Source organism: Anopheles ziemanni, chromosome X (assembly GCF_943734765.1).
Source record: "Anopheles ziemanni chromosome X, idAnoZiCoDA_A2_x.2, whole genome shotgun sequence".
Taxonomy (NCBI): Eukaryota; Metazoa; Arthropoda; class Insecta; order Diptera; family Culicidae; genus Anopheles; species Anopheles ziemanni.
The window spans coordinates 5,137,497-5,165,286 of NC_080707.1; the positions used below are offsets into that span (position 1 = coordinate 5,137,497).

At 41.5% G+C, this 27,790-nt stretch overlaps 1 protein-coding gene and 1 non-coding gene across 2 annotated transcripts; both read left to right on the top strand.

The window, feature by feature from the left end:
• On the top strand, positions 1–27,789 carry LOC131290624 (neurobeachin). Its single transcript, XM_058319786.1, has 26 exons — positions 1–143; positions 2,447–2,620; positions 3,150–3,578; positions 3,664–3,785; positions 3,891–4,137; positions 4,228–4,374; positions 4,489–4,794; positions 5,800–5,940; positions 6,704–6,840; positions 6,912–6,981; positions 7,056–7,199; positions 8,739–9,325; positions 9,398–11,234; positions 11,337–12,521; positions 12,617–12,788; positions 15,599–15,690; positions 15,808–15,912; positions 16,081–16,618; positions 19,320–19,429; positions 20,636–20,935; positions 21,524–24,449; positions 24,836–25,179; positions 25,289–25,385; positions 25,460–25,656; positions 25,726–25,877; positions 25,972–27,789. The coding sequence occupies exons 2-26, from the start codon at positions 2,462–2,464 to the stop codon at positions 26,060–26,062; spliced, it is 10,635 nt and encodes a 3,544-aa protein (XP_058175769.1). The 5' UTR covers positions 1–143; positions 2,447–2,461; the 3' UTR covers positions 26,063–27,789.
• Positions 7,788–7,932, top strand: LOC131291475 (U4 spliceosomal RNA). Its single transcript, XR_009189302.1, has one exon. It is a non-coding gene; the product is annotated as a U4 spliceosomal RNA (small nuclear RNA).
• Position 27,790: the final 1 nt, after the last annotated feature.

The following is a 27,790-nucleotide window of genomic DNA, read 5'->3' on the forward strand; positions in this document are numbered from 1 at the left end:
TTCCTGCTAAAGATGTGGAATATTCGAGCGACGTGTCGCATGGATACGTTATTTTGAGAGTTTTAATAAAAGAAGAGAAATCAACGGACAGGTTGCTTTGACCGAGAGCGAAAACAGTTGTATGTGACAAAGCAGTAATAAAGGTGTGTTAGGTAGTTCATATTTTCATCACGTCCCAGAAAGGTTGAAATTTATAATATGTGATAAATCCCCATTGGTTCATAGTGTATAAGATTATAGGGTTGTCTGCATGAATCTGTGTTTCACGTTTGAAATTGCAGATTGGTCTTGATCTAGCAACTTGGTTGGTGCGTTTAACTCAGTTAAAAGTTTTTGGATCCTGCGTTAAATAACGTTTTGATACTATTCTCAATTTGTGTTATCAGTTATTATCTAATCTGCCAACCAGTGGCATGCCACGTCGTTACTTCGAGGAAAATCTTCAAACCGGTGTCCGGTATCATCGACCTACCGTGCTCTGCTTTTCGTCGATGTGCGCTGTGACTCTACTATCATTCCGCTTACACATTATTTTTATGCAATATCATTAAAATACGTTTTTCGTGATTACGAATTGAAAGTACATAGTCATCAGCCCAATGTCATTCTAGAAACTCGTACGTGTTTGTAATGTCTGTATGTATTTGTGTGTGGAAACTGCTGGGCTGTCCTGCCCTGGGTAAAATTTCCTTTGGCTTCGAGAATTGATCAGTACAAGCTTGCGAGGACAGTTCGATCGGGTTGGATCAGGATATTCTAAAGGGTACAGAGAAAATCGTGTTGTTTCGAGTGCTCAAATTTACTTTTTCATTATCGTGCGTGTCGATAACAGTAGAACTAACGTCGTAGCAGGAACGGCATTAGCATATTGCATTCTTAGCAAAGCCATTGTAGGCTAGACTTTTGCGTAAAAAGGAAACCATCTCGTGGTGTGACAGAGCCTGTCTGCGCCTGAGCGTGGTAGTGCCTGTGGCTTTTTCAACTTGCTTCCAAGCACCTATCCAGCGTATAGGATGCGATGTGTTATTGGTGTAGTGTGTTGGATAGGAAATTGAAAAAATATGGCGTGGTATCCATGTACTCTTTCTGCCGAGTGCTGATAGTGGTGGTGAGGAGTTCTTCTAAAGGGCTGCGTGCAGGGAAAAAGAAAAGAATGGCCGATCACAAGGGCAACACAAAAGCTGTTTACGAAACGCCGTCATAGAATATTATTTCACCATAATGAAGCAACTGTAGGCAAGTTTAGGCTCTTTGGACAATATAAAATTCCAAAGATATCGGACCAAGAGTGGGCCAATGGTAAACCAGGCGGTCAACTTCAATCAACAACTATCATCAACAAACATCGGTATCATTCAATCGTCCGGTGACGTAAGGAAGCAACCATACTGACAACCTTTTATTTCATGAATAATTGTTATGTGGCCGGATAGAGAAATGATGTGATAAAAATGACTGTGACGTGATTGCAGCGGCACATTACCAGGATACTGAACTTTCAGGTGTTAAGAGCTCGCGTTAATACTCGTATGTTTTATCACATCGACAGCGTTTTCATAAAGATCCTTTTACATATAAAGCTATAATTATAGATATACAGTAGGATTTATTCCGTTTACTACCCAAAATGATTGGAAACTCATACCGGAATCATAAATCTTATCAGGATAAAAGTAGGCAACTATATTAATACCCTTCAGGGTCCTAAACATACCGGGTGCTGAAGGGAATGTTTTCCTGCAGCGACACAGAAAACGTATTCGAAGGTAAATTTACATTCAGTCAAATACAGTCCAAACCATTACATGTTATAGCAAGTGCAAATGTTACACGTCATGGCAAGTTTAAATTTTAAGAGTGGAATCAGAATAACCACATGATTACACTTTCTATTGAATACTTTCATCCATCAAGTTTAGCTTATTCTGGATTACAAGATGTTTCATTTTAAAAGTTAGCCCATTGCCCTTGAATGGCGTATATTAACTTCACTTAAATTACTAGAAGGAAAGCAACTTAAATAAACATAAGAGTTTGCGGAAGTTTGACTGTTTAACCTCGTTCTCTTTTGCATAGCTCTTTAAAGTAATGTTTCAAAAAGTATTAAGTTAAGTTAACTTTCTAAAAAAAACTGTCACTTGGTGTACAACATGTATGTATGATAATAGTAACTTCCGTGGCGGAAAACTGTTGGAAGACATTCAGATTATTTTTGAAACGGTCAATTGTACTTTTAGTTATATTGCAAATCTCGTCCGTACAGACAGTGTTTGATTGATTGTAAGTATACCTTTCTGTGATGTGCACCTATTATTTTTCTATACCCCATCCGCCGGAAATGATACCGGTTATCTATATTCTATATCACTTATAATTGAAATCCTTTTAATTATTTACTATGGTATCTTCAATTAAGACATGTGTTTAATTAGGATCCTTTTTTCAGACACCACCGCACATCATGGCGGATCTTACGAGACCGCCGCTATGTGATATCAAGCGACCCGAGGAAGTGGTGAAAATGTCGATGACCGATAACTTAAAGTTCGCCGTCCTGATTGGCCTCATCGAGGTTGGCCAGGTGTCAAACCGCGAAGTTGTCAACACCGTGTTACACCTGGTAAGAACATGTGCAATAGGTATATTTAGTCATGCTCAAATTTCAGCAAACTGTTCATATTATCAATTCACTATGTGATCGTTACTTTATATGTTTATGAAACTTTATTAAAATTATCAAAAATAATCCTGCCGTCCCCTGCCGTATTTTGTTGTGCTACAATCTTATCATCTAATAGTGAAGGAGGTGATTGCATTTGTATTTATTTAGACCTCTTATAAAGTCACACTTGCAGAAGTGCAGCAACATCAATGCTTGTAAATGATTCGCGTTTGAAGTAGTTCCTGGCAGAGAGTATCGTTTGTCACCACTTGTATGGACTCGATTCACCGATTGCGTATTAAGCGTTGATAAGAAAGAAGGTGGTATTACATGGTAGAAAACAACTTTTTTCTTTCTTGAGCTATAAATTGAGCAATTTTATTTTTCTATTACTAATTATTATGCCTGCGGTACGAATCGATGGTGTATGCCTTTATTAAATTTTGTATCGTTCATTGATTGTTTTACTTCTTTGCATTACTTTCAGCTTGTCGGGGGCGAATTCGATATGGAGTTAAACTTTGTTGTTCAGGATGCGCAGAACGTCAAGCACATGTTAGAGCTGCTAGATCACTGCCCGGCAAACTTGCAAGCTGAGGTTTGGAGCGTTTTTATTGCGATCCTGAAGAAGAGCGTCCGCAACTTGCAAGCATGCACCGAAATCGGTTTGATCGAGCATGTGTTGGCACGATTGCAGCAGGCCGAGGCAATCGTTGCGGATCTGCTCATCGAGATGCTTGGTGTACTAGCCAGCTACAGCATTACTGTAAAGGAGCTGAAACTACTCTTCGGCGCGATGAAGGCTGTCAATGGGAAATGGCCACGACATTCGGCGAAGCTCCTAAATGTACTGAAGCAAATGCCGAATCGCAACGGCCCTGACGTCTTCTTCAGCTTTCCCGGTCGCAAGGGCTCGGTAATTATTTGGTCGAAGTGGCAAACATCCCAAGTGGCACATTTAAAGAAATCACAACACCTCAACTCTTTTTCCCACTGTATAGGCTATCGTATTACCTCCTTTGGCAAAGTGGCCCTATGAAAATGGATTCACCTTCAGCACCTGGTTTCGTTTGGACCCGATCAATTCGGTGAACATCGAACGGGAGAAACCATACCTTTACTGGTGCGTTTAATTTGCATTCTTTAACATGTTTCATATTTAGGTCATGTTTAATCGGCATCGGTTCGTATGCAAATTACACTAATGGTATATTACTATTTATTTTAGTTTCAAAACATCCAAGGGAGTTGGTTACACTGCTCACTTTGTTGGCAATTGTCTCGTGCTGACTTCAATGAAGGTGAAGGGCAAAGGATTCCAGCATTGCGTTAAATATGAGTTTCAGCCACGAAAGTGGTATATGATAGCCATTGTATATATCTACAATCGTTGGACGAAGAGTGAGATCAAGTGCCTGGTAAATGGACAACTGGCTTCTAGCACGGAGATGGCCTGGCTGGTATCGACTAACGATGTGAGTGTTCATTGCTGCTTATTTTGGAAACTCACGGGTTGAACTTTTGACATTACTTGATGGTTTACATAAACTTTTCGTGCTCATTAGCCATTCGACAAGTGCTACGTTGGTGCAACGCCGGAACTAGACGAGGAACGTGTATTTTGCGGACAGATGGCTGCAATTTATCTTTTCTCGGAAGCTCTAACTACTCAGCAAATTTGTGCAATGCATCGACTTGGCCCGGGGTATAAGGTAAGAAGGCATAGGTCCGAGAGATTGCTGTTTGCTAGTTCAATTATTTTATTAATGCCATCGTTCTCTTCTATTTTATTCCATTTCCGTTCTTATTACGGGAACCAACTACAGTCCCAGTTTCGATTCGATAACGAGTGCTATCTAAACCTACCGGATAATCACAAGCGGGTGAGTGATGCAAAAGCTGTTATGTCGTCGCTATCACCAACGCCATTGGCGCCAACCGAGTCCACTATCCATAGAAACCTAGTTAGTGGCAGTACCGGTGTTGCGATTGCCGCTGATACGCCTTCGTTTCCTCCCTCATCCTCGTCCATGCCTTTGGCCGCGTCCGATGTTGCGATTGCTTCTTCTGCTGCTACTGCTACTTCTTCTATCGCCCCGGGCTCCGGGGGCGAGTCGTTTGATTTAGTATCCGTAAGCATGCTTTTATGTTTTATTTTATAATTTGTTATTTTTCAGTATATATGTATAGAATGTATTGTTCCCACATTTTCCTTCTAGTTTTTAGTTGGCGTGGCTGGTAAAAACCGTGTCATTCTTTCTATCGAACCTACATACTTTTGTCAATTTGATCTTTGTCGTTTTTTTTACTTATTTTGTGCATATTTTTAATCGCGTGACTGGATTTAGAATGATTTTTGTCAGGTACCAATTTCGTGTAGCAAACCCACAGTAACCAAATTATCCCTTAGGTATTACATTTTTGGCATGATGCCTTTTGGATGTGGAAAGTAATTCCTTTTGCATTTCCGTCAGCAGATAGCACACTATCTCGATGTAGACATATTGCTGGAGTGTAGACAAATCACTACTTTTATATTTTTTTCAAAAGGATATGTCTTTAAGGTACTAATTGCAAAAATAGTCCATCAACTATTGTTTCTTAGGCATGTATTTTTAACAAAGTGCGACTATAATTGATCTTTGCATACGTAATACCACGAGTCAACTATTCATGCGTTAGAGGACAAAAGCAAAACAAAAATAAGCTTAGAGACAAATTTGATGCAATGATGTAAAAATATGCCCTAGAGGCAAAAGATGATGAGCTATGTCAAGTAGAAAACTAAATTGTTCGCACATGTGTTTAAATCTATTCATTTCTATCCCTTTTGTTGTTGGTATAGCTTGTTGCATATTTTATGTAAATGTTTTTGCCGGTATGGTAAATGAGTCGAAGCTCTGTGTCTTAATTTTTCGAGAAGAAGCGCAGCGCTCTATTCGTTGGATCGATTTAATCATTCAAATCGGTGATATTTGATCCACATATCTGTTTGTCCTGCTTAGCTGGCTGAGCTAATACGTTTGCTAAGGATTCGCGATGTTTATAGTAGTATTGTTTACAATTGTATTTTTTACTCTACTAATCAATTATTTTACGCGTTTTCTCTTTCTTGTTGCAACTTTTCTATAAATTAGGTACTGTACGATGGTAAATTGTCGAGCGCTATTGTCTTCATGTACAATCCGGTCGCAACCGACGGTCAACTGTGTTTACAGTCAGCTCCGAAAGGCAATCTATCGTACTTTGTCCACACACCCCATTCGTTGATGTTACAGGTATAAATACAGTCTGTTTGCAATAAAATGTAAACTTTTTTATCCTTTCTATTACTATTTAAAAGTTCCATGTACAGTTAGTCAATAAATCATCCATACAGTCCCCTATTTTAACTTTAAGCCATGTTATTGCAGCAAATACATGACCAAGGGCTTTAAAATTAAAATTAAAATCATTACCTTACTCATTCGTTGGTTACTTTATTTTCAGGATGCAAATGCCAATAAAGTGCATTAGTTGGTTATTTCTTGTTCATTGTGCGAATATATTGTATTGGTGTATTTCTACCAGTTTGTTTTTAAATTGCTATTTTTTTTAAATGCTGGAATTTTGTTCTGTTTTTCACAATAATTCTGTAAAGATAGACTGAGATCCAATAAATGGCCAGTTGATAGCAAATCTAAACATCTCTCTTCAAACGTTTTATAGCGTTCATTCAAATATTCATGTATTCGCTGCGATAACAAGGCTCAAAGCTTATATTTAGTGACTGTACGGATGCTGCCTAACTGTAAATGCCCAAATATGTTTCAAATGGTTTCTTCTCGGGGCATATAAACGGTCATTTCTCATTCAATCGGTCCTGATTTCAAAATTTGATATACTAAACGAGATTGAAACACGACACGAATCTGACCGTTAATTTGAAATAATAGAATACTATTACATTCTGATTGAAGATAACTGTTCATCGCTTTAACTCATTGTAATATTAAAACGGATTTCATTCGTGTTATCGTTCCTCTCTGTGAATTGCTACAGGACGTCAAGGCAGTCGTGACACATTCCATCCACTGTACGCTCAACTCCATAGGCGGAATACAGGTTCTTTTCCCACTGTTTTCTCAATTGGACATGCCCTACGAGGGTACTGATGTCAGGAAAGACCCAACGTTATGGTGAGTTTTTAGTGGGTTTTTTGAAAATGAATAATTTACTTATGATCTTGCATATCGTGTTCCCGTTCCAGTGCCAAACTGTTGGGTTTTATCTGTGAACTCGTCGAAAGTTCGCAAACTGTTCAACAGCATATGATACAGGTAAGGCAATCACACGAATACTTTCTTGTTTGTTGGTGTTTTCTTCTGGCTAACTTTTATTGTTGTGTCCACAGAACCGAGGATTTCTGGTCATATCCTTCATGTTACAGCGTTCCTCTCGCGATCATCTCTCGCTAGATGTGCTTGGATCATTCCTTAGCCTCACCAAGTACTTGGTGACATGTTTGTCAGCCAACTCGGATCTACTACTAAAGCAGGTATGTGATGTAATGCTATACTGCTGCAGCTGTTTCTCGGAAAACTATCCTCTATCGAGCTTTTGTTAAAATTAAATCGCTCGTTAGTATCGGTAGTGACAGATCGTGACTACCTAACACGCTTTAACACTGGAGAACCGCTACCCCTTTTGGTATTCTATAGTGCTGTATAAAAGGGAACGTCAATAATATTCAGGCACATATCGAATTTGCCAAATACAACAAAAATAGTAAAAAACTTACAACTGATTTTAAACATATGAAAAATTAATAACAAATCGTGTTGTTTGCTAAGACCGCATCATCGAAATAGTAATACAGTAACCGTTCAATGTTTTTTTCCGGCCGCTCAAAGCATACGGGCATAGTTTCAAAGCAATTTATTCTAGTGTTAATGTTATTTCTTTTCGATGGATCGACATCCTAATACGAGAGATACTCTTTCCCCGTAGAGAATGGTGCTGTTCTGCATCAGAAGCTATTACATCTAGTATCAATTTAAATAGTTGCATCTTCTTTATACTTAGGTGAAGCTGAAATTGTCATCTATAATAAATTGCGTTGTTTGAAACAACTATGTAGTTCAAAAGCTTTACGTATCGGCGATATCGTAGCCAATGAAGTACAACCGAGATGCGATTATTGCTGGTTGAAATTTATCAGTTACATTGATCATTGCAGTTGCTCGATTACATTTCATCAATTATCTACGCAAACAACACGATGGATGTTTTTTGATATGATAAATCGGAAATATGGAATTTATTGTTCTACATAGTTTCGCATGTGTACTCATAGTATTCTTTTTTACTATGTGTAAACCTCTTTGTTAATGAACATTTTTCATTTTCCTCGTGATTCGTTAGTATATAGTTATAACATCATAGTTGTGAAGTTTGACTCTAAATGGAGTTTTTTTAATTGTTAAAAAATATTGTATGTAAAATGTTTGGTTTGTTTGTAATGTTATTGTTTTTGAGTGCTTGTGAGGAATGATTTTTTTACTTAATAACAACATGTTTAACCTTCATAATTTTGCCCGAGCCTGGCAGTTTTTATCATCCGTTTTGTTTCTACTCGTTGATTCGGAGAGAACCTGCATGTTTTTACATGTTTGTACATTTCAATTCATTTATTTGTTATTATATATTCAATTGAACTAAATTTGATACAATATCACCTATACCATTGAAAATCTAATAAAATCTGTGGCAATTTGTTTGAACCAGTCGCTCGAGATAGCAAGACTGTGAAGAGGTTAAAATTATTTGTTTTATTTTTTAATTATTTTTGGAGTTCCAATTACATTGTAATGCTTAAAAGGGGAGTTCTGTAAAGAGATGCGTGTAACCCTGTTGAACTATTCAGTTTGGATGTATTCTTCGAAATATGTTTTGGTAGCAATTGGAATGTTGATGTTGTTCAATACGCTTATTTTTCTATTTTTTTATTTTGTTATTTATTTGTGTAAACCATGCTGCATGCCAAAATTTCAATCGGCTTGTGGCAGAGCAGATGAAATTCAAAGTTAAAATGAAGCTCTTCTGCTTTTCTTTCCTTACATGGCAGCTGTTAGACCATGTTCTGTTCAACCCATCGCTGTGGATCTACACACCGGCAACGGTACAGGCACGCCTTTATGCGTATTTGGCGACGGAGTTTCTTAGTGACACGCAGATCTACAGTAACGTGCGTCGCGTCAGCACTGTCCTGCAGACGGTGCATACACTAAAGTTCTACTACTGGGTGGTGAACCCGCGCGCCAAGAGTGGAATAACTCCTAAAGGGCTTGATGGACCGCGACCCGCGCAAAAAGATATCCTGGCGATCCGGGCGTACATTTTGCTTTTCTTAAAGCAGCTGATAATGATTGGCAATGGCGTGAAGGACGACGAGCTGCAGAGCATCCTCAACTACCTGATGACGATGCATGAGGACGAGAACTTGCACGATGTGCTGCAAATGTTGATTTCGTTGATGTCCGAACATCCGAGCTCAATGGTTCCGGCATTTGACGTGAAGCATGGTGTGCGCACCATCTTTAAGCTACTTGCTGCTGAAAGCCAATTGATACGCCTACAGGCTCTCAAGCTCCTCGGGTTCTTTCTGTCGCGTAGCACCCATAAGTAAGTGGTACCACGTTAGATGTTTGCGTTTACTATTGTTTTGGTTTTGTTTTTCATTAAATTTTGTTTCAGGCGTAAATATGACGTTATGTCACCACACAACCTATACACCTTGCTTGCCGAACGACTACTGCTTTACGAAGAATCGGTATCGCTGCCGACATATAATGTTTTGTACGAAATCATGACCGAACACATTTCGCAACAGATTCTTTACGCAAAGCACCCGGAACCGGAAAGCCACTATCGACTAGAGAATCCTATGATCCTGAAGGTGGTGGCGACACTCATCCGCCAGTCCAAGCAGTCGGAACATTTAATCGAGGTGAAGAAGCTCTTTCTCTCCGATATGACATTGCTGTGCAACAATAATCGTGAAAACCGGCGCACAGTGTTGCAGATGAGTGTCTGGCAGGAGTGGTTGATTGCGATGGCGTACATCCATCCTAAGACATCCGAGGAACAGAAACTGTCCGATATGGTCTACTCGCTGTTCCGTATGTTACTACACCATGCGATCAAGTACGAATATGGCGGGTGGCGCGTATGGGTTGACACGCTTGCTATTGTACACTCGAAGGTTTCATACGAAGAATTTAAGCTACAGTTCGCGCAGATGTATGAGCACTATGAGAAACATAGGACAGATAACATCACCGATCCGGCGCTGCGTCAGCAGCGTCCCATTAGCACAATCAGTGGGTGGGAGCAACACGGTGGTACTACCGCTGTGGGGAGTGCCAATGACACTAGCAAGAAGGTAGAAGTGGACATACATAGCAACACCAATAGCACTGCCGATGGTAGCAGCAAATGTTCCAAGCAGGTTGCCTCTATGGCGGTGGAAGATTCTTCGTCAGGGTGCGGTTGTGAGCCGAAATCGAATGTAAGTGGCGATATGAAGACCCAGAAGAATAGGAATGCAGCGGTGTTGTCAGAAAACACTGAGTTTGACGAGCTTGAAGAAGACAGAGAACTTGACCAGCAGACCCAAGAATCGCCACTACAAGTGCAACAATTACAGAGAAGTGAGCAGATCGAACAAGACGAGGAAGATGAAGAAGATAAGGAAGAGGTGGAAGATTTGGCAGAAGGCGAGCATGTTGATGGCCAAGTGCTAGTGAAAAGATCGGATCATACGGCGGACCATTTCGAGCACCAGCAGCAACTTCATGCCACTTCGTCAGCGGCATCTATCGAAGCTTCCTCCGAAACTGTAGTGAAAAAGATTGTTGAAGAAATTATCGACAAGTCCGCTTGTATGCTAGCGGCCAACCAGAAGACTAATAGTAGGATCAGCGACGAAGACGGTAAAGACGAGGCAATTCCAACCGAACCAACTTCGTCGCCGGTAATAAAAGACGAGGAGATCGAGCTAGCAGTGAACGAGGTGGCCAAAATGAATCAGTGTAATATGAAAACTGGTGCAGACAATTTCGAAAGCGATGCTAGTGATAGTGAAATCATTCCCGGCAACCCCACGGACGCAAACGAACGGGGAAAATTTCACACCGAGCCGCCTGTTACTAGTCCCTCGGGAAATGGAATGTTCTCAGAATCTCCCCCGGTGGCAGTTGCCTTATCAGTTGATGCTACTGGTGATAGAAACAAAGTAGCTTACCAAAATATCGCATCCGAACAGTCAAGTCCAGTGCTGCAAGACGAATCGCACACCGTGAAAGTGGTAGCTGCGGTGGACTGTATCGTCGACGAGCTCATCGATCGTTGCTTCCGCGAGCAAGGTACAATCATCTCGACCGCTGCCTCCGACGATCAACTTACGAGCGATATCCAAGAAGTTGTCGACGCTATTATAACAGACGCAGTGGAACAGGTGGAACAAACTACAGACAAACTTGGCCTTCTCGTGACAGAAACCTTAGCGAAAAATGATCCCACGCAAGAGACGGTATCTTCCGAGGATGATGTGTTACAGCATCATCGTCATCATCATCACCATCATCATCATCATCATCATGCTCATCCTCATCCTCATTCTCATCCTCATCAGTTGCAAGATAACGGTGAGCCGGAAAAACAAAGAATATGTGTGGTTTCGGAGATGGCCAACGATAATGAAGTGAACCCGGCCAGACCATCTGAACATGCAGAAGAAGACGATGTCGAAGGTGATGAGGAAGAAGAGGAGGACGAGGGTGACGAAGGGCTGGATGAGGATGTGTTGGTAATAGCTGAATCAGACGACATCATTAAGCAGACGATCGCGGATGGATGCAACGGTTCATCAAATGATGTCATCATCGATGATACTGCCTCGCCAACCACAACCGGCATGGAAATTCCTACTGTCCCTCAAAAGCATGCAATTAATGTGTCGACTAATACGCAGCAGTATCTTGATGCACATATGCCAAATGTACATTCCAACCTGTCCACACAACAGCAGAATGCGCCACAACAACAGTCCGGAAATTACGACGGTCAAAGTTTTGGGGGCAGTAAGCGCTCGAAGTCGGCTTCTGCTCGGCCCATGTTTTCACCAGGACCAACCAGACCACCATTCCGCATACCAGAATTCAAGTGGTCCTACATACATCAGCGCCTGCTCTCCGACGTGCTGTTCTCGCTCGAGACAGACATCCAGGTTTGGCGCAGCCATTCAACCAAGAGCGTACTCGACTTCGTCAATTCGGCTGAAAATGCAATCTTTGTCGTTAATACGGTCCACCTGATTTCACAGCTAGCAGACAACCTGATTATTGCTTGTGGCGGACTGTTGCCACTGCTGGCTAGTGCCACATCACCCAACTCCGAGCTGGACGTGCTTGAGCCAACCCAAGGCATGCCCCTTGATGTGGCTGTCTCGTTCCTGCAGCGACTTGTCAATATGGCCGATGTGCTGATCTTTGCCAGCTCGCTTAACTTCAGCGAGCTCGAGGCGGAGAAGAACATGTCATCCGGCGGCATTCTGCGACAGTGCCTCCGATTGGTGTGCACCTGTGCGGTGCGTAACTGTCTGGAGTGTAAGGAGCGCACCCGGGGGCTCTACAACGGCATGTCCCTGAAGGATATTCCCGGCGGTGTTCACCTGCAGGCACTTATACGGGGCGCCCAGTCCACCTCGAAAACGATTATTGAATCGTTGTCCGGTCCGATGAGCCCAGTAAAGGACCCAGAGAAGCTACTGCAGGACATGGATATCAACAGACTGCGGGCGGTTATCTATCGAGATGTGGTAAGAAACTAACACGACTGGGTCGAAGAATCTCGATCACTCAATCCCACCCCCCACTTGAGGGGTCCGGGGTGTAGACTAATTATAATCTCAAGAAACAACTCTTTCAGGAGGAAACCAAGCAGGCGCAGTTCCTCTCGTTAGCAATCGTGTATTTCATCTCCGTTCTGATGGTTTCGAAGTATCGCGACATCCTGGAACCACCAGTGGAGCTCCAAATACACCGGAACTCTTCGCCTGTCATTCAGCGGACGACACCAACGAAGGGTAAGTCGAGTCGTGCAAGATGAGCTGCAAATTTTGCTTTTTTGTTGTTGTTTGCATATTTTTTCCTGGTTTGCTATCACAAGTACATCTTCCGTGTCAAATCTAGTTTTTTTTCAACATATTCAAGGAACACAATTTGTTTGTTTAGCGCTATACGTATGCATTCTAGTGGTAAGTGAAGTACGACTTATCTTGAATGAAGCATTTACAGAAGAATTTTCAGTAGAACAAACGGTTCGCCGTCTTCTAAGAATGAATGAATCCATGAACATTTATGAAGTAAGCTTTGTAATATGCACTATCGAGTGTAAATGATTGACCAATGTTTCACTGCGATTAAACAATGCTAAATGCCTGCTGCCGCTAAATGTGACTTATTATTTAGTATTCGCACATACTTGTGGCATTCAACAGGATAATTTCGCTCCTAGCTTTGTTATTTTGTGTACCAAAACAGCACATTTTTGTTGCTGTACTGCACGCTTTCTCTCTTGAGTCGAAGCGTAGATAGTGCATGAAGATGGTTAGTTGTTTCATTCGTAATTTAAGGCAACCTCATCATATGAATTGAAATGACTCTTACTCAGTCAATTTTATGATCTTGGCGGATTATTTGAACATTCTGCTTAATTCGGTGGGTTGACAAAAAACTATGCAGCTTCGTTTTGAATCAAACTTTGTTTGCTACACAATTTTAACATCAATTGTGATTAACGGATTTGATTTAGCGATAACGTCGTCGGTCGGGAACGATAGCAGGGTTTCCATAGTGCTGTTCTATAGTGGGTTTAATATTTTCGGACATCTCTCGATGGTACTTGCATTGGATAATTTTAAAGATATTTTTGGTGTAAATCAATTTACAACGGACCCTTTTTTTCTATTGAGAGACTAGTTAGTGTTGGTTGGTAGTACATTTTTAGCCTTGAAGCTGAAGAGTTGCTTTCATGCAGAATTGGTTATTTTGCAATCTCATATGCAATCATTTCTCTCTGACAAGCAAAGGGGTCGTTTTTTGCTAATGTAAGCGTTTCAGTTTTTGCAATGAGAATTCGAGGGGGCTGGTAATGTTATGCAAATAATACCAGACGACTCACGTCACAAAGTGCTCCTAGGTCGACCGGGGAGTAGATCTGGGCCACAGCTCCCCTCAGTGTTTGTAGCGCCATTTAAGCTAAGATAATAACAGATAATAACGATAACAACATACTCGCGATTGGTCTACATCAATCGTCGCGGTTACTATGGCATTGAAGGTGAAAGCCCAGCAATGTAAGTCGATGGATTGAAATGGACATCATTCTTAACGGCAATGTCTTTAGTTTAGCTGAAGAGTTCCTTCACATTTCGAAGTTGATTCTTTCTGAAGATTAAAAATAAAAATATTCACCTAAAAACAGAAATGTTAAACTGGATTCAGGTCAGTTTCTCGTAATTAAAATAAAATGTCTCCGTTCGGAATCTGTTCGTGGGCCTGACCAAATTAACCCTTGATTTATTATATACAAATCAACTAATTGTAACACGTTGTAGATTTAGTAATTATTCTACTATTACTACTATACTGTTAATAATAACTCTATAAGTGGTTCTCTGCTCACACATTTCGTTATGGATGCCCACCGTCTTGAGACGTCATTTCAATTTTAATTTATATTTTTGAATGAAATGTGGATATCGGAAAGAAAAGTTACAATTGAATATTATAGCACGTTGCATACGATAAAATAGGTATTAACTGTTGTAACAAAAGACAAGTACACTCTACGTAGCGACAGAGAATTGGCAACTTCAATAGATACTAAATTCCGTTCTTCCCTTTTCCTACATCTGCCAATATGCTATTTAACATGTTTAGGTAAATTCGTTTAGGTTTACCTTGCAATCGCGTTATGGTTTTCAGGCAATTTTATCAGTGCAACGAACATTTGTTATTGCGAACATTTGTTACAATTATGTTATTGCTCGATATTTTTGTTTAGATCCTTTGAAAGAATCAACCATTACACTTGAAAAACCAATCCGTTTATCCGTTCCAAAGCTTTACCTGAGAAATGCAACATCTATCACTACATGCATTTCTCTACACAAACGCGCTTCACAAAAGGATCTTACGCTAACTGCCGCTAGAAGGTGCGCTAAGACATGTTTTTAATGATGATAGAACTAACTGGCAATTGGATTAGATAGACATAGCTAAGCATACTGATTGCTTTTTAACGAGTCTTATGATGTTTGTTTGTCGTTTGCTTTACGCCAAGGCATTACAGGAGTTAGTATTCTTATTTGATTATTCCGGTGTCACTATTGCACTGCTACCATTACTACACTTTCAGGTAGTAAGAACATGTATATCATGAATTTTTGTTCAATTTTCATGAAATTAAAAACAGAATGTATTTCCCCTCGCTACATTATCCCTTCTTTCTCATTCTCACTCTCTCTCTTTCTTTCTCTCTCTCTCTCTTTCCCTATGTCGCTTTTTCTCTCATGCTGCTTTTGATCAATCATGTGGGTAACCAAATACTGTACCGATATTCAAATCTATCGAATGTATCATCCTTCAAACCTCGGTTCTATGTTTTGAAATCTGTTACCAATGAAACATTTACATGGTAACAACAACAAACTCGTCGCTGGCACAACCATAAACTCCTTTCGCCATCGTTTTAAAATGTATTTGTCTCCGTGCGGTAATTGTTGATACAACCTGTTACACCCAACGCACCGTCATGCATGTCGCATTACATAATACGGCAACCTGCCGAACTACTGCTGGATACCGGATAATATGGCTTTCTGACGTGTAGAATCTACCAATCGGCCACTTTTCCCCCAGTGGTCGCACCACGTCTATCCACAATTTCTTCCCGGGTCGCACCCCAATTCCCATCAGCCTACGGTCGCCACCGCCGGCATCTACTCCTCCGCCACTGTAGTGCCCGCTGCAGCCACTGTCACCGCCCCTCATTATACCGGCGTGCCGGGAGGCGTGGTGGTCGGTTCTGGCAATGTGCAGGCGATGCACCACGGGAGTAACAATACAATTACCTCCTCCTCTTCCTCCTCCGGCTCGTCTTCGGTAAACGGCGGGGGTGCGTGTGGCAACATGCTCAACAACAACTACAACAACAAAAATAATAACAGTACTAGCAACAACACCAGCGGCAGCACCCACAGCAACAATAATAATAACAACAGCAACAATAACAATAATAATAATGTTAATAATAATAATAATAATAATAATGTCAACAATATAACCACTAACAATAGCATTAGCAACAATAAAAGCAATAGCAATCTGATCAACAACAACAGTCCTAGCAGCAACCTCCTCAACCACAAGGAAGGTGGATTGGTGGTGGGAGGCGTGAGCAATGGTACACTGCCGCTATACTACGGCGGTGCGGGCACCACTCCTCACACTATTAGCAACAATAACAGTCAGGGCTTCATTGCTGGCGGGCACTGCATTTTCTCCAGCGAAATGATCAACTGCTATTCGCCGGCGGTCGCGGCTGTCTCAGCAATGGGCGGCCATCTGCACCATCAGCAGCAGCAGCAGCAGCAGCAGCAGCAGCCACCGATGCAGCACCACCAGCCGCACGTGCAGCACAGCCTGGGTAACTCGCTGGCCACTGTAGCACCACCGTACGGCGTCGTGCCCGCGGGCAAAGGCCTCCCGGGTCTACCTGGGGCCGCGGGTGGTGACGGTGGTGCTAGCAATGGTGGCGGTTTGCGAGCTAACCGTGGAATGACAGGAGCAGCGCAGGGTCTGCACAATGGCATCGTCGGTCACGCCATTGTCACTGGCAAGCTGTCCAAAGGCACGCATCCTCGTTTGTTTTTCCTTTTATTGATGGAACGTTAGCGTCTTTTGCCTGTTGGCCGTTTTTTTTTTTTCGTTCAGTTGCTTGATTTTGGTTTGGTTTCTTGTTTTCCAAAGGCACCAACTCGACTTAATCCACGTGTCACGCTATGGAGTCAGGCACGCGCATACACATACCCATAAACATTCTTGCATATAAACACACACACACACACACACTTTATCTATATACATAGATATATGTGATATATACATATATCTTATCTGCCTACCGAGCTTTCCAAAACCACTATATACATGAAACGTTCTCGATAAAAAAAAGGTCACTTGCAAGTCAAGTCTTAAATTTAACACTAAGCAAATCAGCAATCAAACATTGGCGATGTATATAAATTGTTTATTCACTAATAAACTTTAGCCACATACGCCAATGAGATGTGCAAATTCGCCAGCATCGTAAGTTTGTTCAATTTAGGAAGGACATATGCATGTGGCCTGTTTTTTTTATCATCTGACTACACACATGGGTTTGCTTAAACAGAGTTGTTGTATCTAGCTTTTCTTTTGTTTTGGATATGTCTAAGAGCTCTCTTTTCGATGGTAGCTTTTCTTTAATTTCTTCTTGCCTACATTCTCGTTCTCTGCAACGCTCAATGACTTCGATTGAGCCTTCTTTTCAACAAAAAGTTAACTTTTCTTATGTTAAAGCTCTCTTAGATTCGATTACGATGAATCATCATCTGATCAGATGATTTGATTTTGATCTATATTATGGGTATTTGAAAAATGTTCTGAAGCTGGTTTGAAAAATGATTGTTTATGTTGTGTAATTGCCGAATTTAGGATACGGTAGTTCTGCAAAATTATGTTAAAGACTCTCTACTTGTATGGTGTTGCAACGGTAGAAAATGCTCAATGCAGAGGGAATTCATATAGCCTGCTCGATTTCAAGATTGAACGATCGAGATTCAAAATTGAGTTATCGTCTAGTTCGCTTGAGTACTAATTTAAACTATTTTTTATTTGTGCAAGAAGCGATTAAAATGAGATCTATTTAATCAAAGCAAACATTTGTTTATAAAATGTTTCTTTATTCTCTTGATGGATGTAATATCTCCGATTGTCAATGTTTTATCAGTTTGATATTAAAGTAGGCATCGCATTATCCAGCGTTAAAACGCACTAATGCAGCATTAGCAATATTGGCATGTTTGAATATTTTTGTTTAATTTATTATAAATAGGGTATGTTGTACGTTTTGTACGTTTTACGTATTTGGTGTATGTCTATTCGTATCGAATCAAATCTACTACTAACACGTTGCGTACCGCGTCACCCAAATATGGGTGACGGCAGTTTTAGTACAAACAAGTTTTTGACCCATAAATAAATGAAAATGCAACATAAAAATTATTGTAATATTTTATATAAATTTTTGGGAAGCTAAATTTTTGCTTGGCCTTCGAAAACAATCGGTTTTACAAATATTATAAACAAATTGTAATTTGAAAAATTGTACTAAAAATTGTGCTAAAACGCTTGGTACGCAACGTGTTAACTTGTGTTTCTTATTTGGTTCCTTGAAATCGTAGATTTTTTTTCATTTCATTTTGATACATCATTCTTAGCATTAAAAGAACGCAATCTACAGAAACGCAATTAAGCACATTTAAAAAAAACAATCCATTGAGACCTTCTATCCTATCCATAAAAGCTATAGTGTTCTATGATATTATGGAGCATCCATCTCCCAGAACGCATTTTAAAGCTGAATGCATACGTAACTCTGAATTATTTTTCAGATATTCAAATATGTGTTAAAGCGACTGATAGGATGCTTGTAAGTTGCCTTAAACGGAATTTTGTGGTCATTTACCTGCAATTCCTAAATAGCTAACGAACAAGCAATTACAATTTTTATCCTTGTAAGTGTCGCAGTAAAACCTTGTTTTGACAGATCAATCAACGTGATGTACAAATGATAGACTGTTTTGAGAGACTTAAAGTTTTGATTAAAGATTGTTTGATTTGTACGAAACGTTCGAGTAAAATTTTTTGGAGCTATGACATATGTTGGAGCTCTTAAATCAGTCGGACAAACTTGACTTCTTCAATAGCGTCATTATAAGTTATTCTAGATAGTTATTTTGTATCTTTATTAGCTTATGCGAAATCTTGATTCTTGATTTGCAGCATGGTTTATTCTTGAAGTATATCACTTAGCAAAAACGACTAATAAACCCTCATTACTAAGCAGAAGCTACAGAATATGACAATAAAATAGTTTCATAAACAAACACATTTAGTTAAGGGGTATTGTGTAAAAAAATCCCCCATTCAAGATCATATGTGCAGTTTAGCAATAGCTGAATTTCTTTGAATATTACGTGAAATACCAGTTTTGGATATTTATACCTGTTCAGCGGAAACCAATTTCAAAATAAAGAACTTCCTTTTTTAACGCTCAAACGAATAATTTTCAATTGGTATAGTTTATTTAATCACATTTTATTACTCCTTTTTTGGCATCAATCGTAACATTATCTGAAGAATGCTCTAGCAGTTAAATTAGAACGTGTTTGTCCACCTATCAATTAAAAGTAATTTTCTGTTGCCTTCGATGTATGTAATATTTAATTATTTGGTTGCCTTAGACACTCAACCTCATTTTGTTTAAACGTCCCTGTCTTCCTTTTTAGGCACTCAATCGATGCAAGAAGGTGATTATGAGGTGATCGTAGTGGATGAAAACAATTCTTCCGTAATAGCCGACAACGATTCCCATTCTAGTGGCCCTTTATCAATTAAGGTAAGTGTCAATGAAATATTTACATCGTTATCAGAGCACCCCAAAACAATTTTTCTTGGATTATATTATTGTTAGACTTGGTGTTACTACTGTTTAAATACAGGATATTTCTTAGTTAATAGATGTTCGGTATGTGGAATGTTTCGCCTTAATGCAGTTTCCCACTTTTGGTACTATTTCATTATGTTTGCGCAATCAATCAAGAGAAGAGTTTTTTTGCTTGATTTGTGTTATGTTTTGAACCATTTAATGTTAAAAACATTTCTTATATACATTTTTACTATCGTAGTAACAGTCATATGTATCAAACTACACCTGATTTAAACATACAAGATATTGCCTAAAAGTTGTAGCACTAATGATACTACGCTAGACGCTGTCTTCGCGTAGGCGCGAATGACAACGGTAATCCCTTAAGATTATTTTTCAAACTGTTCAATATTGTATAGACTTTCTCATGGAAGCTACAGCCAAGATAACTCCAAAACGAGTGATTTTGGAATGTGAACATTTTTATTTCTCTGCTGTATGTAACTTGGCCATCTTCGAAAAGATCAGTAAGATAATCGGTTGTGTGAACACACAGGCCATGCCCTTAAACAACAAGGATTTAAAAAACAATGTAAAACTAAAATTTCGATTGTATTGGCATTAACTGCATGATGTTTGTACTAAGTAAGTTTTCCGCATGTAGGTGTAGAAAATAGGTTGTAACTTAAATTTCAAATTTATTTTTACTCCATCCAATTACAAGCGGATGGATAGTCACAAGCGTATTCGGTTCTCATCATATGTGTCCCCCCCCCCCCCCCCCTTCCTCCCCTGCCTACCCTCTTTACATTTCCTGTCTATCTGCTCCTTTTTTTCATCTCACCCTCTAGAATATTATATACCTTCGATATCTCTCTCAATCTTTCTCTATCTCTCTCTATCTCTCTCTTTTTCTCTCTATATTTATCTCTATCCCTGTACCTTTGTCTCTTTACGATATATGATTTTCGATGTTCCTTTTCCATTTTGCTAAATTTTCCTGCTTTCTTATAAAATTTTTGCAAATAAATCTGCCGACGTCGTACCCTTGTTCCTTATCATGCCACTCTCACTAATCTTCGATTTTTTGGATCAATCAACCTCTACTTACCGTAACATAATGACGTCGATTTACACACTCGACAAATAACATCCGCAAATCTAATGAATCTGTAGGCCGATACCTCAGTCAATAGCTCGAGGCGCGCATCTGGTGTCAAACAGTCTGAGCTAGTTTGCACCAACGATTTCCGCCTAAAGCCCTATTACCACTATGCCATGCTGCCTTCCTCGACTCTAACTGTTACAACATCTACTGTTTCGACTGATACTACAACGAGCGTCATAACGCCTACTACAAGCGCTACTATTAGCGTTAACGAGTCGTGCCCGAATAATGTGGCGGGACGGCAACCGCAGCAACACCAGCAGAAACAGCATCCGCAACAAAGATCGGTATCGCAAGTGCAGGTGAAGGTATGAGACAACACGACACAGACTCATCCTCATATTCCATTGGCCAAGCACACACTAGTCCCCCTTCCGTCACTTTCTCTGTGTGTTGCTACTGCACGACTGTCTTCAGCCACCCGCTTGAATATTTTTGTGCTGCTTTTTTAGTTTTGTCAAATCTTCAAACCTAGATTCGAAAGGATTCGCTTGTTGTTGCATGGTCCAAACGTGGACGCGCTATTCAAATGTAGTTCATTTGCTTCAATTACTGCTAATTTAACTGCTGCCATCGCTATTATATGTATGTGTGCCGGCAGTAGGTACACAAACCTTGTTAAGGTGGTCAAGAGAAGAAGAGCAAATTATACGATGTAAGATAATACAAGATAAAAAGTAGGGATAAGAGCTATCCCTGGCTAGAGTAAGTTTTCAATTGCGTCCTATAGTTTGCTCTGTTATGTATGCGCTTAGAAACATATACATACATATATGTTGTTTATGTTTGGTGTGTGCGATTGTTTGTTAATAATATAAGAAAATGTGTCATGAAAAAATTCTAATCCAATCGTAAATGTTCAATTTTCATTCTCCAAACATGCTACACACCCGTAGAGTGTTGACTCTGATGGCGCATCGTTGAACCTGAATTCAACAGAAAACGACCCGCAAGAGGTGGAAACGTCGAGCGAAATCATGGCGGATGAGCATAAGCCGACCAATTCGAATGACGAGAGCTGGACCGATGTAAATTTAAACGACGAAGTCGGTGCGAACGAGTTTAAGCTGCCGGGTAGCCGGACGGAAAATGTAGTGAGTGGAGGAGTGGGGATAAAGGGCGGCGGTGGAACGATCTCGTCTACGGCGGCCACTCTAGCCGACCATATGGGCGATGGTGCTGCCAGCGGTAGTGGGGCTAATGCAGGAGGAAATGTTAAAATGGAGTCAGACATTGCAGTCGTTCGTGTATCCGAGGGTGGCTACGGAGGGCATCTAGTGGGTGGTGTAGCGCCCGGAGCGGGCTCTATGCACGGCCGACCGGAGGACATAAGCTTAAAAACGCCCTTCGTTGGGCAGCTTCCAATCGCTTTACCGTCGCGCGAGGCAAGCCTTACACAGAAGCTGGAGATTGCGCTAGGTCCAGTCTGTCCGCTTTTGCGCGAGATCATGGTCGATTTCGCGCCGTTCCTCTCAAAGACGCTTGTTGGCTCGCACGGCCAGGAGCTGCTAATGGAGGGCAAAGGGTTGACCACCTTCAAGAACAGTCATTCAGTCGTAGAGCTGGTAATGCTGCTCTGTTCACAAGAGTGGCAGAACAGCCTGCAGAAGCATGCCGGCCTGGCATTCATAGAGCTGATCAACGAGGGTCGACTGCTATCGCATGCAATGAAGGATCATATCGTGCGAGTGGCCAACGAGGCGGAATTTATCCTCAACCGTATGAGAGCGGATGATGTGCTGAAGCATGCCGATTTCGAGTCGCAGTGCGCCCAAACGCTGTTGGAACGACGCGAAGAGGAGCGCATGTGCGATCACCTGATAACTGCTGCGCGCCGCAGAGACAACGTTATTGCCAGCCGGCTGCTAGAGAAGGTGCGCAACATCATGGGTAATCGGCATGGAGCGTGGGGCGATGCAAACACCAACTACCAGAAGCAGACCTACTGGAAGCTGGATGCGTGGGAGGACGACGCACGGCGCCGCAAACGTATGGTACAGAATCCCCGAGGCTCCAGTCACCCACAGGCGACGCTGAAGACATCTCTCGAGATCGTTACGTCACCGTTAGCGAAAACAACGGGCACGGGGACGGCGCATGATCATTCGAACTCCACGTCGACAGGCTCAGACGAAGCGAATGAAGTTGACGTTGGCATACCGGGCGACGGAAGCACGGGGCGGACGGTAGTGGCGCGCGATGAAATTTACTCCCAAATAGCGGTGCCAAGATCCCAGCAGCCTGATCTACTCGATGACTCCGAACTGCTGATCGAGGATCGCGAACTGGACCTCGATCTGACCGGCCCGGTCAATATAAGCACCAAGGCAAAGCTGATTGCACCCGGCCTGGTCGCGCCTGGCACCATGTCAATTACCTCCACCGAGATGTACTTCGAGGTGGACGAGGAGCATGGCGAATTTCAATCGATCGACGCCGAGGTGCTTAAGTATTGCGATCATCTGCACGGAAAGTGGTACTTTTCCGAAATACGTGCTATCTTTTCTCGCCGCTATCTACTGCAGAACGTAGCACTTGAGATCTTTCTCGCCAGTCGCACTTCGATCTTGTTCGCCTTTCCCGATCAGCACACAGTGAAAAAGGTGATTAAGGCATTGCCGCGAGTTGGGGTCGGCATCAAGTACGGTATCCCTCAGACGCGTCGTGCATCCATGATGTCATCAAGGCAGCTGATGCGCAACTCGAACATGACGCAAAAGTGGCAGCGTCGCGAGATATCGAACTTTGAATATCTGATGTTCCTGAACACGATCGCCGGCCGAACTTATAACGATCTGAACCAATACCCCGTATTCCCGTGGGTACTCACTAACTACGAATCGCGGGAGCTTGACCTCAGCCAGCCTACTAACTACCGCGATCTATCAAAGCCAATCGGCGCACTCAACCCAAGTCGCAGGGAGTATTTCGAAGAGCGATATGAAACGTGGGATACGCCTGGCATCCCACCTTTCCACTACGGTACGCACTACTCAACAGCCGCCTTCGTGCTTAACTGGCTCATCCGCATTGAGCCTTTTACAACGATGTTTCTGGCACTGCAGGGCGGACGATTCGACCATCCTGATCGATTGTTCTCGTCTGTCGCGCTCTCATGGAAGAACTGCCAGCGAGACACATCGGACGTGAAAGAACTCATTCCGGAGTGGTATTTCCTACCGGAGATGTTCTACAACGCATCCGACTACCGTCTTGGGCAGCGGGATGACGGGCGCACCGTCGGCGACGTTGAGCTGCCGCCGTGGGCGAAAACACCAGAAGAGTTCGTTCGCATCAATCGGATGGCGCTCGAGTCCGAGTTTGTCTCTTGTCAGCTGCACCAGTGGATCGATCTCATCTTCGGCTACAAACAGCGGGGACCGGAGGCGATGCGCGCGACTAACGTCTTCTACTACCTCACGTACGAGGGCAGCGTCGACCTGGATACGATCACAGACCCGGTAACGCGCGAAGCAATCGAAAACCAGATACGCAACTTCGGCCAAACCCCCAGCCTGCTTCTGATGGAGCCGCATCCACCGCGCTCGTCCGCCATGCATCTTTCACCGATGATGTTCAACACGATGCCGGATGACGTGTGCATGTCCCTCAAGTTTCACCTCAACTCACCTATCATTCACATTTCGGCTAACACGTACCCGCAGTTGCCGCTTCCTTCGGTTGTCACGGTCACCGCTGGCCATCAGTTTGCCGTGAACCGCTGGAATTGCCAATATACGGCCAGCATCCAGAGTCCAAGCTACGCAGAGTCGACGCAGAACATCAATGCCAACCTGCCACTAACTATGGATCCACTGCTTTGTAAGGATTCTCATTTTTTATTCATTCATTACCGTCCGACAAGCATAAGATATACTTTTCTTGAAAATGTTTGAGATTTTGAACAAGTAGAAAAAGTAACGGTTGGTGCCATTTTAGAACAATTTGGAAAGCTTCAGTGTTGAACTTGAGGCTTTCCGCCGCGACGCGATACATCGAGTTGTGTACAAAATATTGACATTTTGTCTTTGCAATGTTGTTTGTTGGAAGCGATAAAACATGTAATTTTGTTTTCAATTTCTCAAGCATATTCAAGCGAAAATATCCTATAGTCTAGCGGAACATTTAGATAACGAAACAGCAGCTTACAATAAGTTATATCTCTCTTCCAATCACTTTTCTAATCCCTTTCTGATACTGCGCTGTAGCTCAAATCAATGGCCACAGTACCAGCAGCAACCAGCAGAACCGTCGTCATCTTGGTGATAACTTTAGCCAGAAACTACAAATAAAGGCAAACTGCTATGTAACAACGGTGGACAGTCGTTTCTTGATCGCCTGTGGATTCTGGGACAATAGTTTCCGCGTCTTTTCTACTGAGACGGCCAAGATTGTGCAGATTATTTTCGGGCACTTCGGTGTTGTCACATGTCTGTCGCGCTCGGAGTGCAACATTACTTCCGATTGCTACATTGCATCCGGATCGGCTGACTGCACTATCCTGCTATGGCACTGGAACGCTCGTACGCAGTCTATTGTAGGAGAGGGTGAGGTAAGAACATTTTTTGCCAATAAACTGGCTGGAACTACATTAAAAAAAAACAAATGAAGTGTTTAGGTGAATGAGCAAGAAATTTATTGTACCTCGCTCTGACTTACAGATACCGACGCCTCGCGCTACCCTCACTGGACATGAAACGGCAGTTACATCAGTGGTTATTAGTGCCGAACTGGGCTTAGTTGTCTCTGGCTCCATAAGTATGTTTTTCGGCATCATGCGGCTCTACTAGCACATGGAGGGCACTTACTACACAAATTTATTGCTTTTGCAGATGGTCCTGTACTAGTGCACACCACATTTGGTGACCTACTTCGGTCCCTCGAGGCACCGAAAGATTTTATTTCGCCTGAGAATATAACGCTCTCGCGCGAGGGTTTCATCGTTGTAAATTATGATGAAGGAAGTGTCGCCGCCTACACCATCAACGGAAAGTTGTTGCGTTACGAATCACACAATGATAATCTTCAAGTAAGTTTCAACTCCCTCTATCTAATCAATAAACATGCTCAATGCTCTTTCTGTATTCTGCTTTCCAAGTGCATGCTATTGTCGCGGGATGGAGAGTACTTAATGACTGCCGGTAATAAAGGTATAGTGGAAGTTTGGCGAACTTTTAATCTTGCACCACTGTATGCTTTCCCGGTATGCAATAGTGGCATTCGTTCGCTGGCATTGACACACGATCAGAAGTAAGTAAATGCGCTAGTTCAGATGTGCATACCTAGTTTGCTCTGACAGACCGACACACACGATTATCTTTTTTTTTGTTTTTCTTACCTGCAGATATCTTTTGGCTGGATTAGCGACCGGCTCCATCATCGTGTTTCATATTGATTTCAATCGTTGGCATCACGAGTATCAGCAGCGCTACTAAAATTTCATCCTGCCACTGGTCAGAACTCGCGGACAGCTTAGTTGAAACTTAGACTGGGCACGATAATGATACTGTCTCGTGTATTCCAAGAAATTCATCACATTACTAAACATTTGCCAAAATCAATTAAACTAACCCAACTGATCAACAGTCTAGACAAAAAAGTTGAGGTTGAACAGATGATAGGAATGTAAGAGAATGAAAAGAAGTAGCATAGTTTTTTGCAGTTTTACTGGATGTTTTAGGTTAAATGATTCCTAAATATGAGAATGAGCCGATAACATTCCCTGTAGTACGTAGAAGGTACAACCTGGATGAAATGCGTAGAGAGTGCAGAATTTAATTACGCCAGGCGCTAGGTGGAAGAGAAACGACAAACCAAGGAATCCTTTGGTGATTTTTAATCATGCGCACTCGAGTGCAGTCACAATCACGCGCTCAATGGTGTGATGTTTTTAGAAAGTAACATTTTATTATAATAACAAAGTGAAAAAGGGTCGCCTAGCATTTGTACACATTCTGTCATTTATCTGTTGGCGATCAAGCTACACAGATAACAAAGTATAGATATTTCCCGTTCCGGTATTGCATTATAAATCGGTCCAACCGATTTCAATGTCATTTTATTTTGTAATTTTTTCACTCTGGTGATTGTGGTACATAATATCTATTGTGCGAGCTAGTGTTGTCAAGAATGATCATGCTTTTAATCGCTGTACTTAAAAGGGAACAGACGCTTTCGTTTGTTTCGTTCTTATATATATTTATATATACCATTCCTTACGCTTGGTCGTGTCAGTTGAGCTGGTAGCTCTGGTATTTATGGCAGTGCAAAAGGTAGCCTACCGACATGACGAAATGTGCAATTTTAATCTTCGCCACCCATTCGATACTATTCAGATTTAAGGTGTCTGTTTATCCCTTTGGAGAAAGCAGAGATAAATGCAATAAAATAGCTGTAATCTTTATCGATTAATACTGCTAGCACACGTACATTCCGATCGCAAACGATGCCAAAACCGGGGCATTAACACTAACAACTCATTTGCGCAAACGATAGCATCCCTGGCAGGGCAAGATGTATGGCATATGCGTACACAACTGTAAAGATTTTAATAACAGCCTTTCACACACACTGAATATGATGAAAAAGATTGATAATAAACAGCAACGTTGATCGGTCTAAAGTTGCTCTGAGGGTATAGTAGAGAGAAATCATACATGCACTGCATTTACATTAAAGATTAGGCTTGAGGGAGGGATATGATAGTGAAAAAGAGTCATTTTTAAAAGATAAGAGCAACCCCGTAGGCAGGAGAAGCATGCCATAGAGCAATTACATTCATACTGCAAGAGGTTATGCGTATTGAACAGGAGCAGAAAGGTATGGAGTGGCAAAGTGAGAGAAGGAAATATAAACTACAAGAAAATATGCTAACAAGGATGAATGGTTGAAGGAAAGGAAGTGAAATGAGCATATTTCCATTAATATGCACCATTCTGAGGTTATCCGTCCGCGAATATTTACATTAGCCATTACATAAAACAAAAAAGGATAAAAGATATGAGTAAAGAAACCAAAGCTGAACATAAAATTATTAATATATACTATTATATCAGCATTGCGTTGCTAGCAATTAACAAAACTCTGGAGCTAATACTATTACCTTGTTCTTTCGAAATTTTTCCAATTTTTTATTTTTGTATAGCACCCACGCAAGTTAATAC

Bases quoted from the DNA above. Each gene is read 5' to 3' on its own strand.
- LOC131290624 (XM_058319786.1), top strand. From the start codon at position 2,462: ATGGCGGATCTTACGAGACCGCCGCTATGTGATATCAAGCGACCCGAG. The intron at 4,795-5,799 runs GTAAGCATGCTT...TCTATAAATTAG, and splicing joins AGTCGTTTGATTTAGTATCC to GTACTGTACGATGGTAAATT. The intron at 9,326-9,397 runs GTAAGTGGTACC...ATTTTGTTTCAG, and splicing joins CTGTCGCGTAGCACCCATAA to GCGTAAATATGACGTTATGT.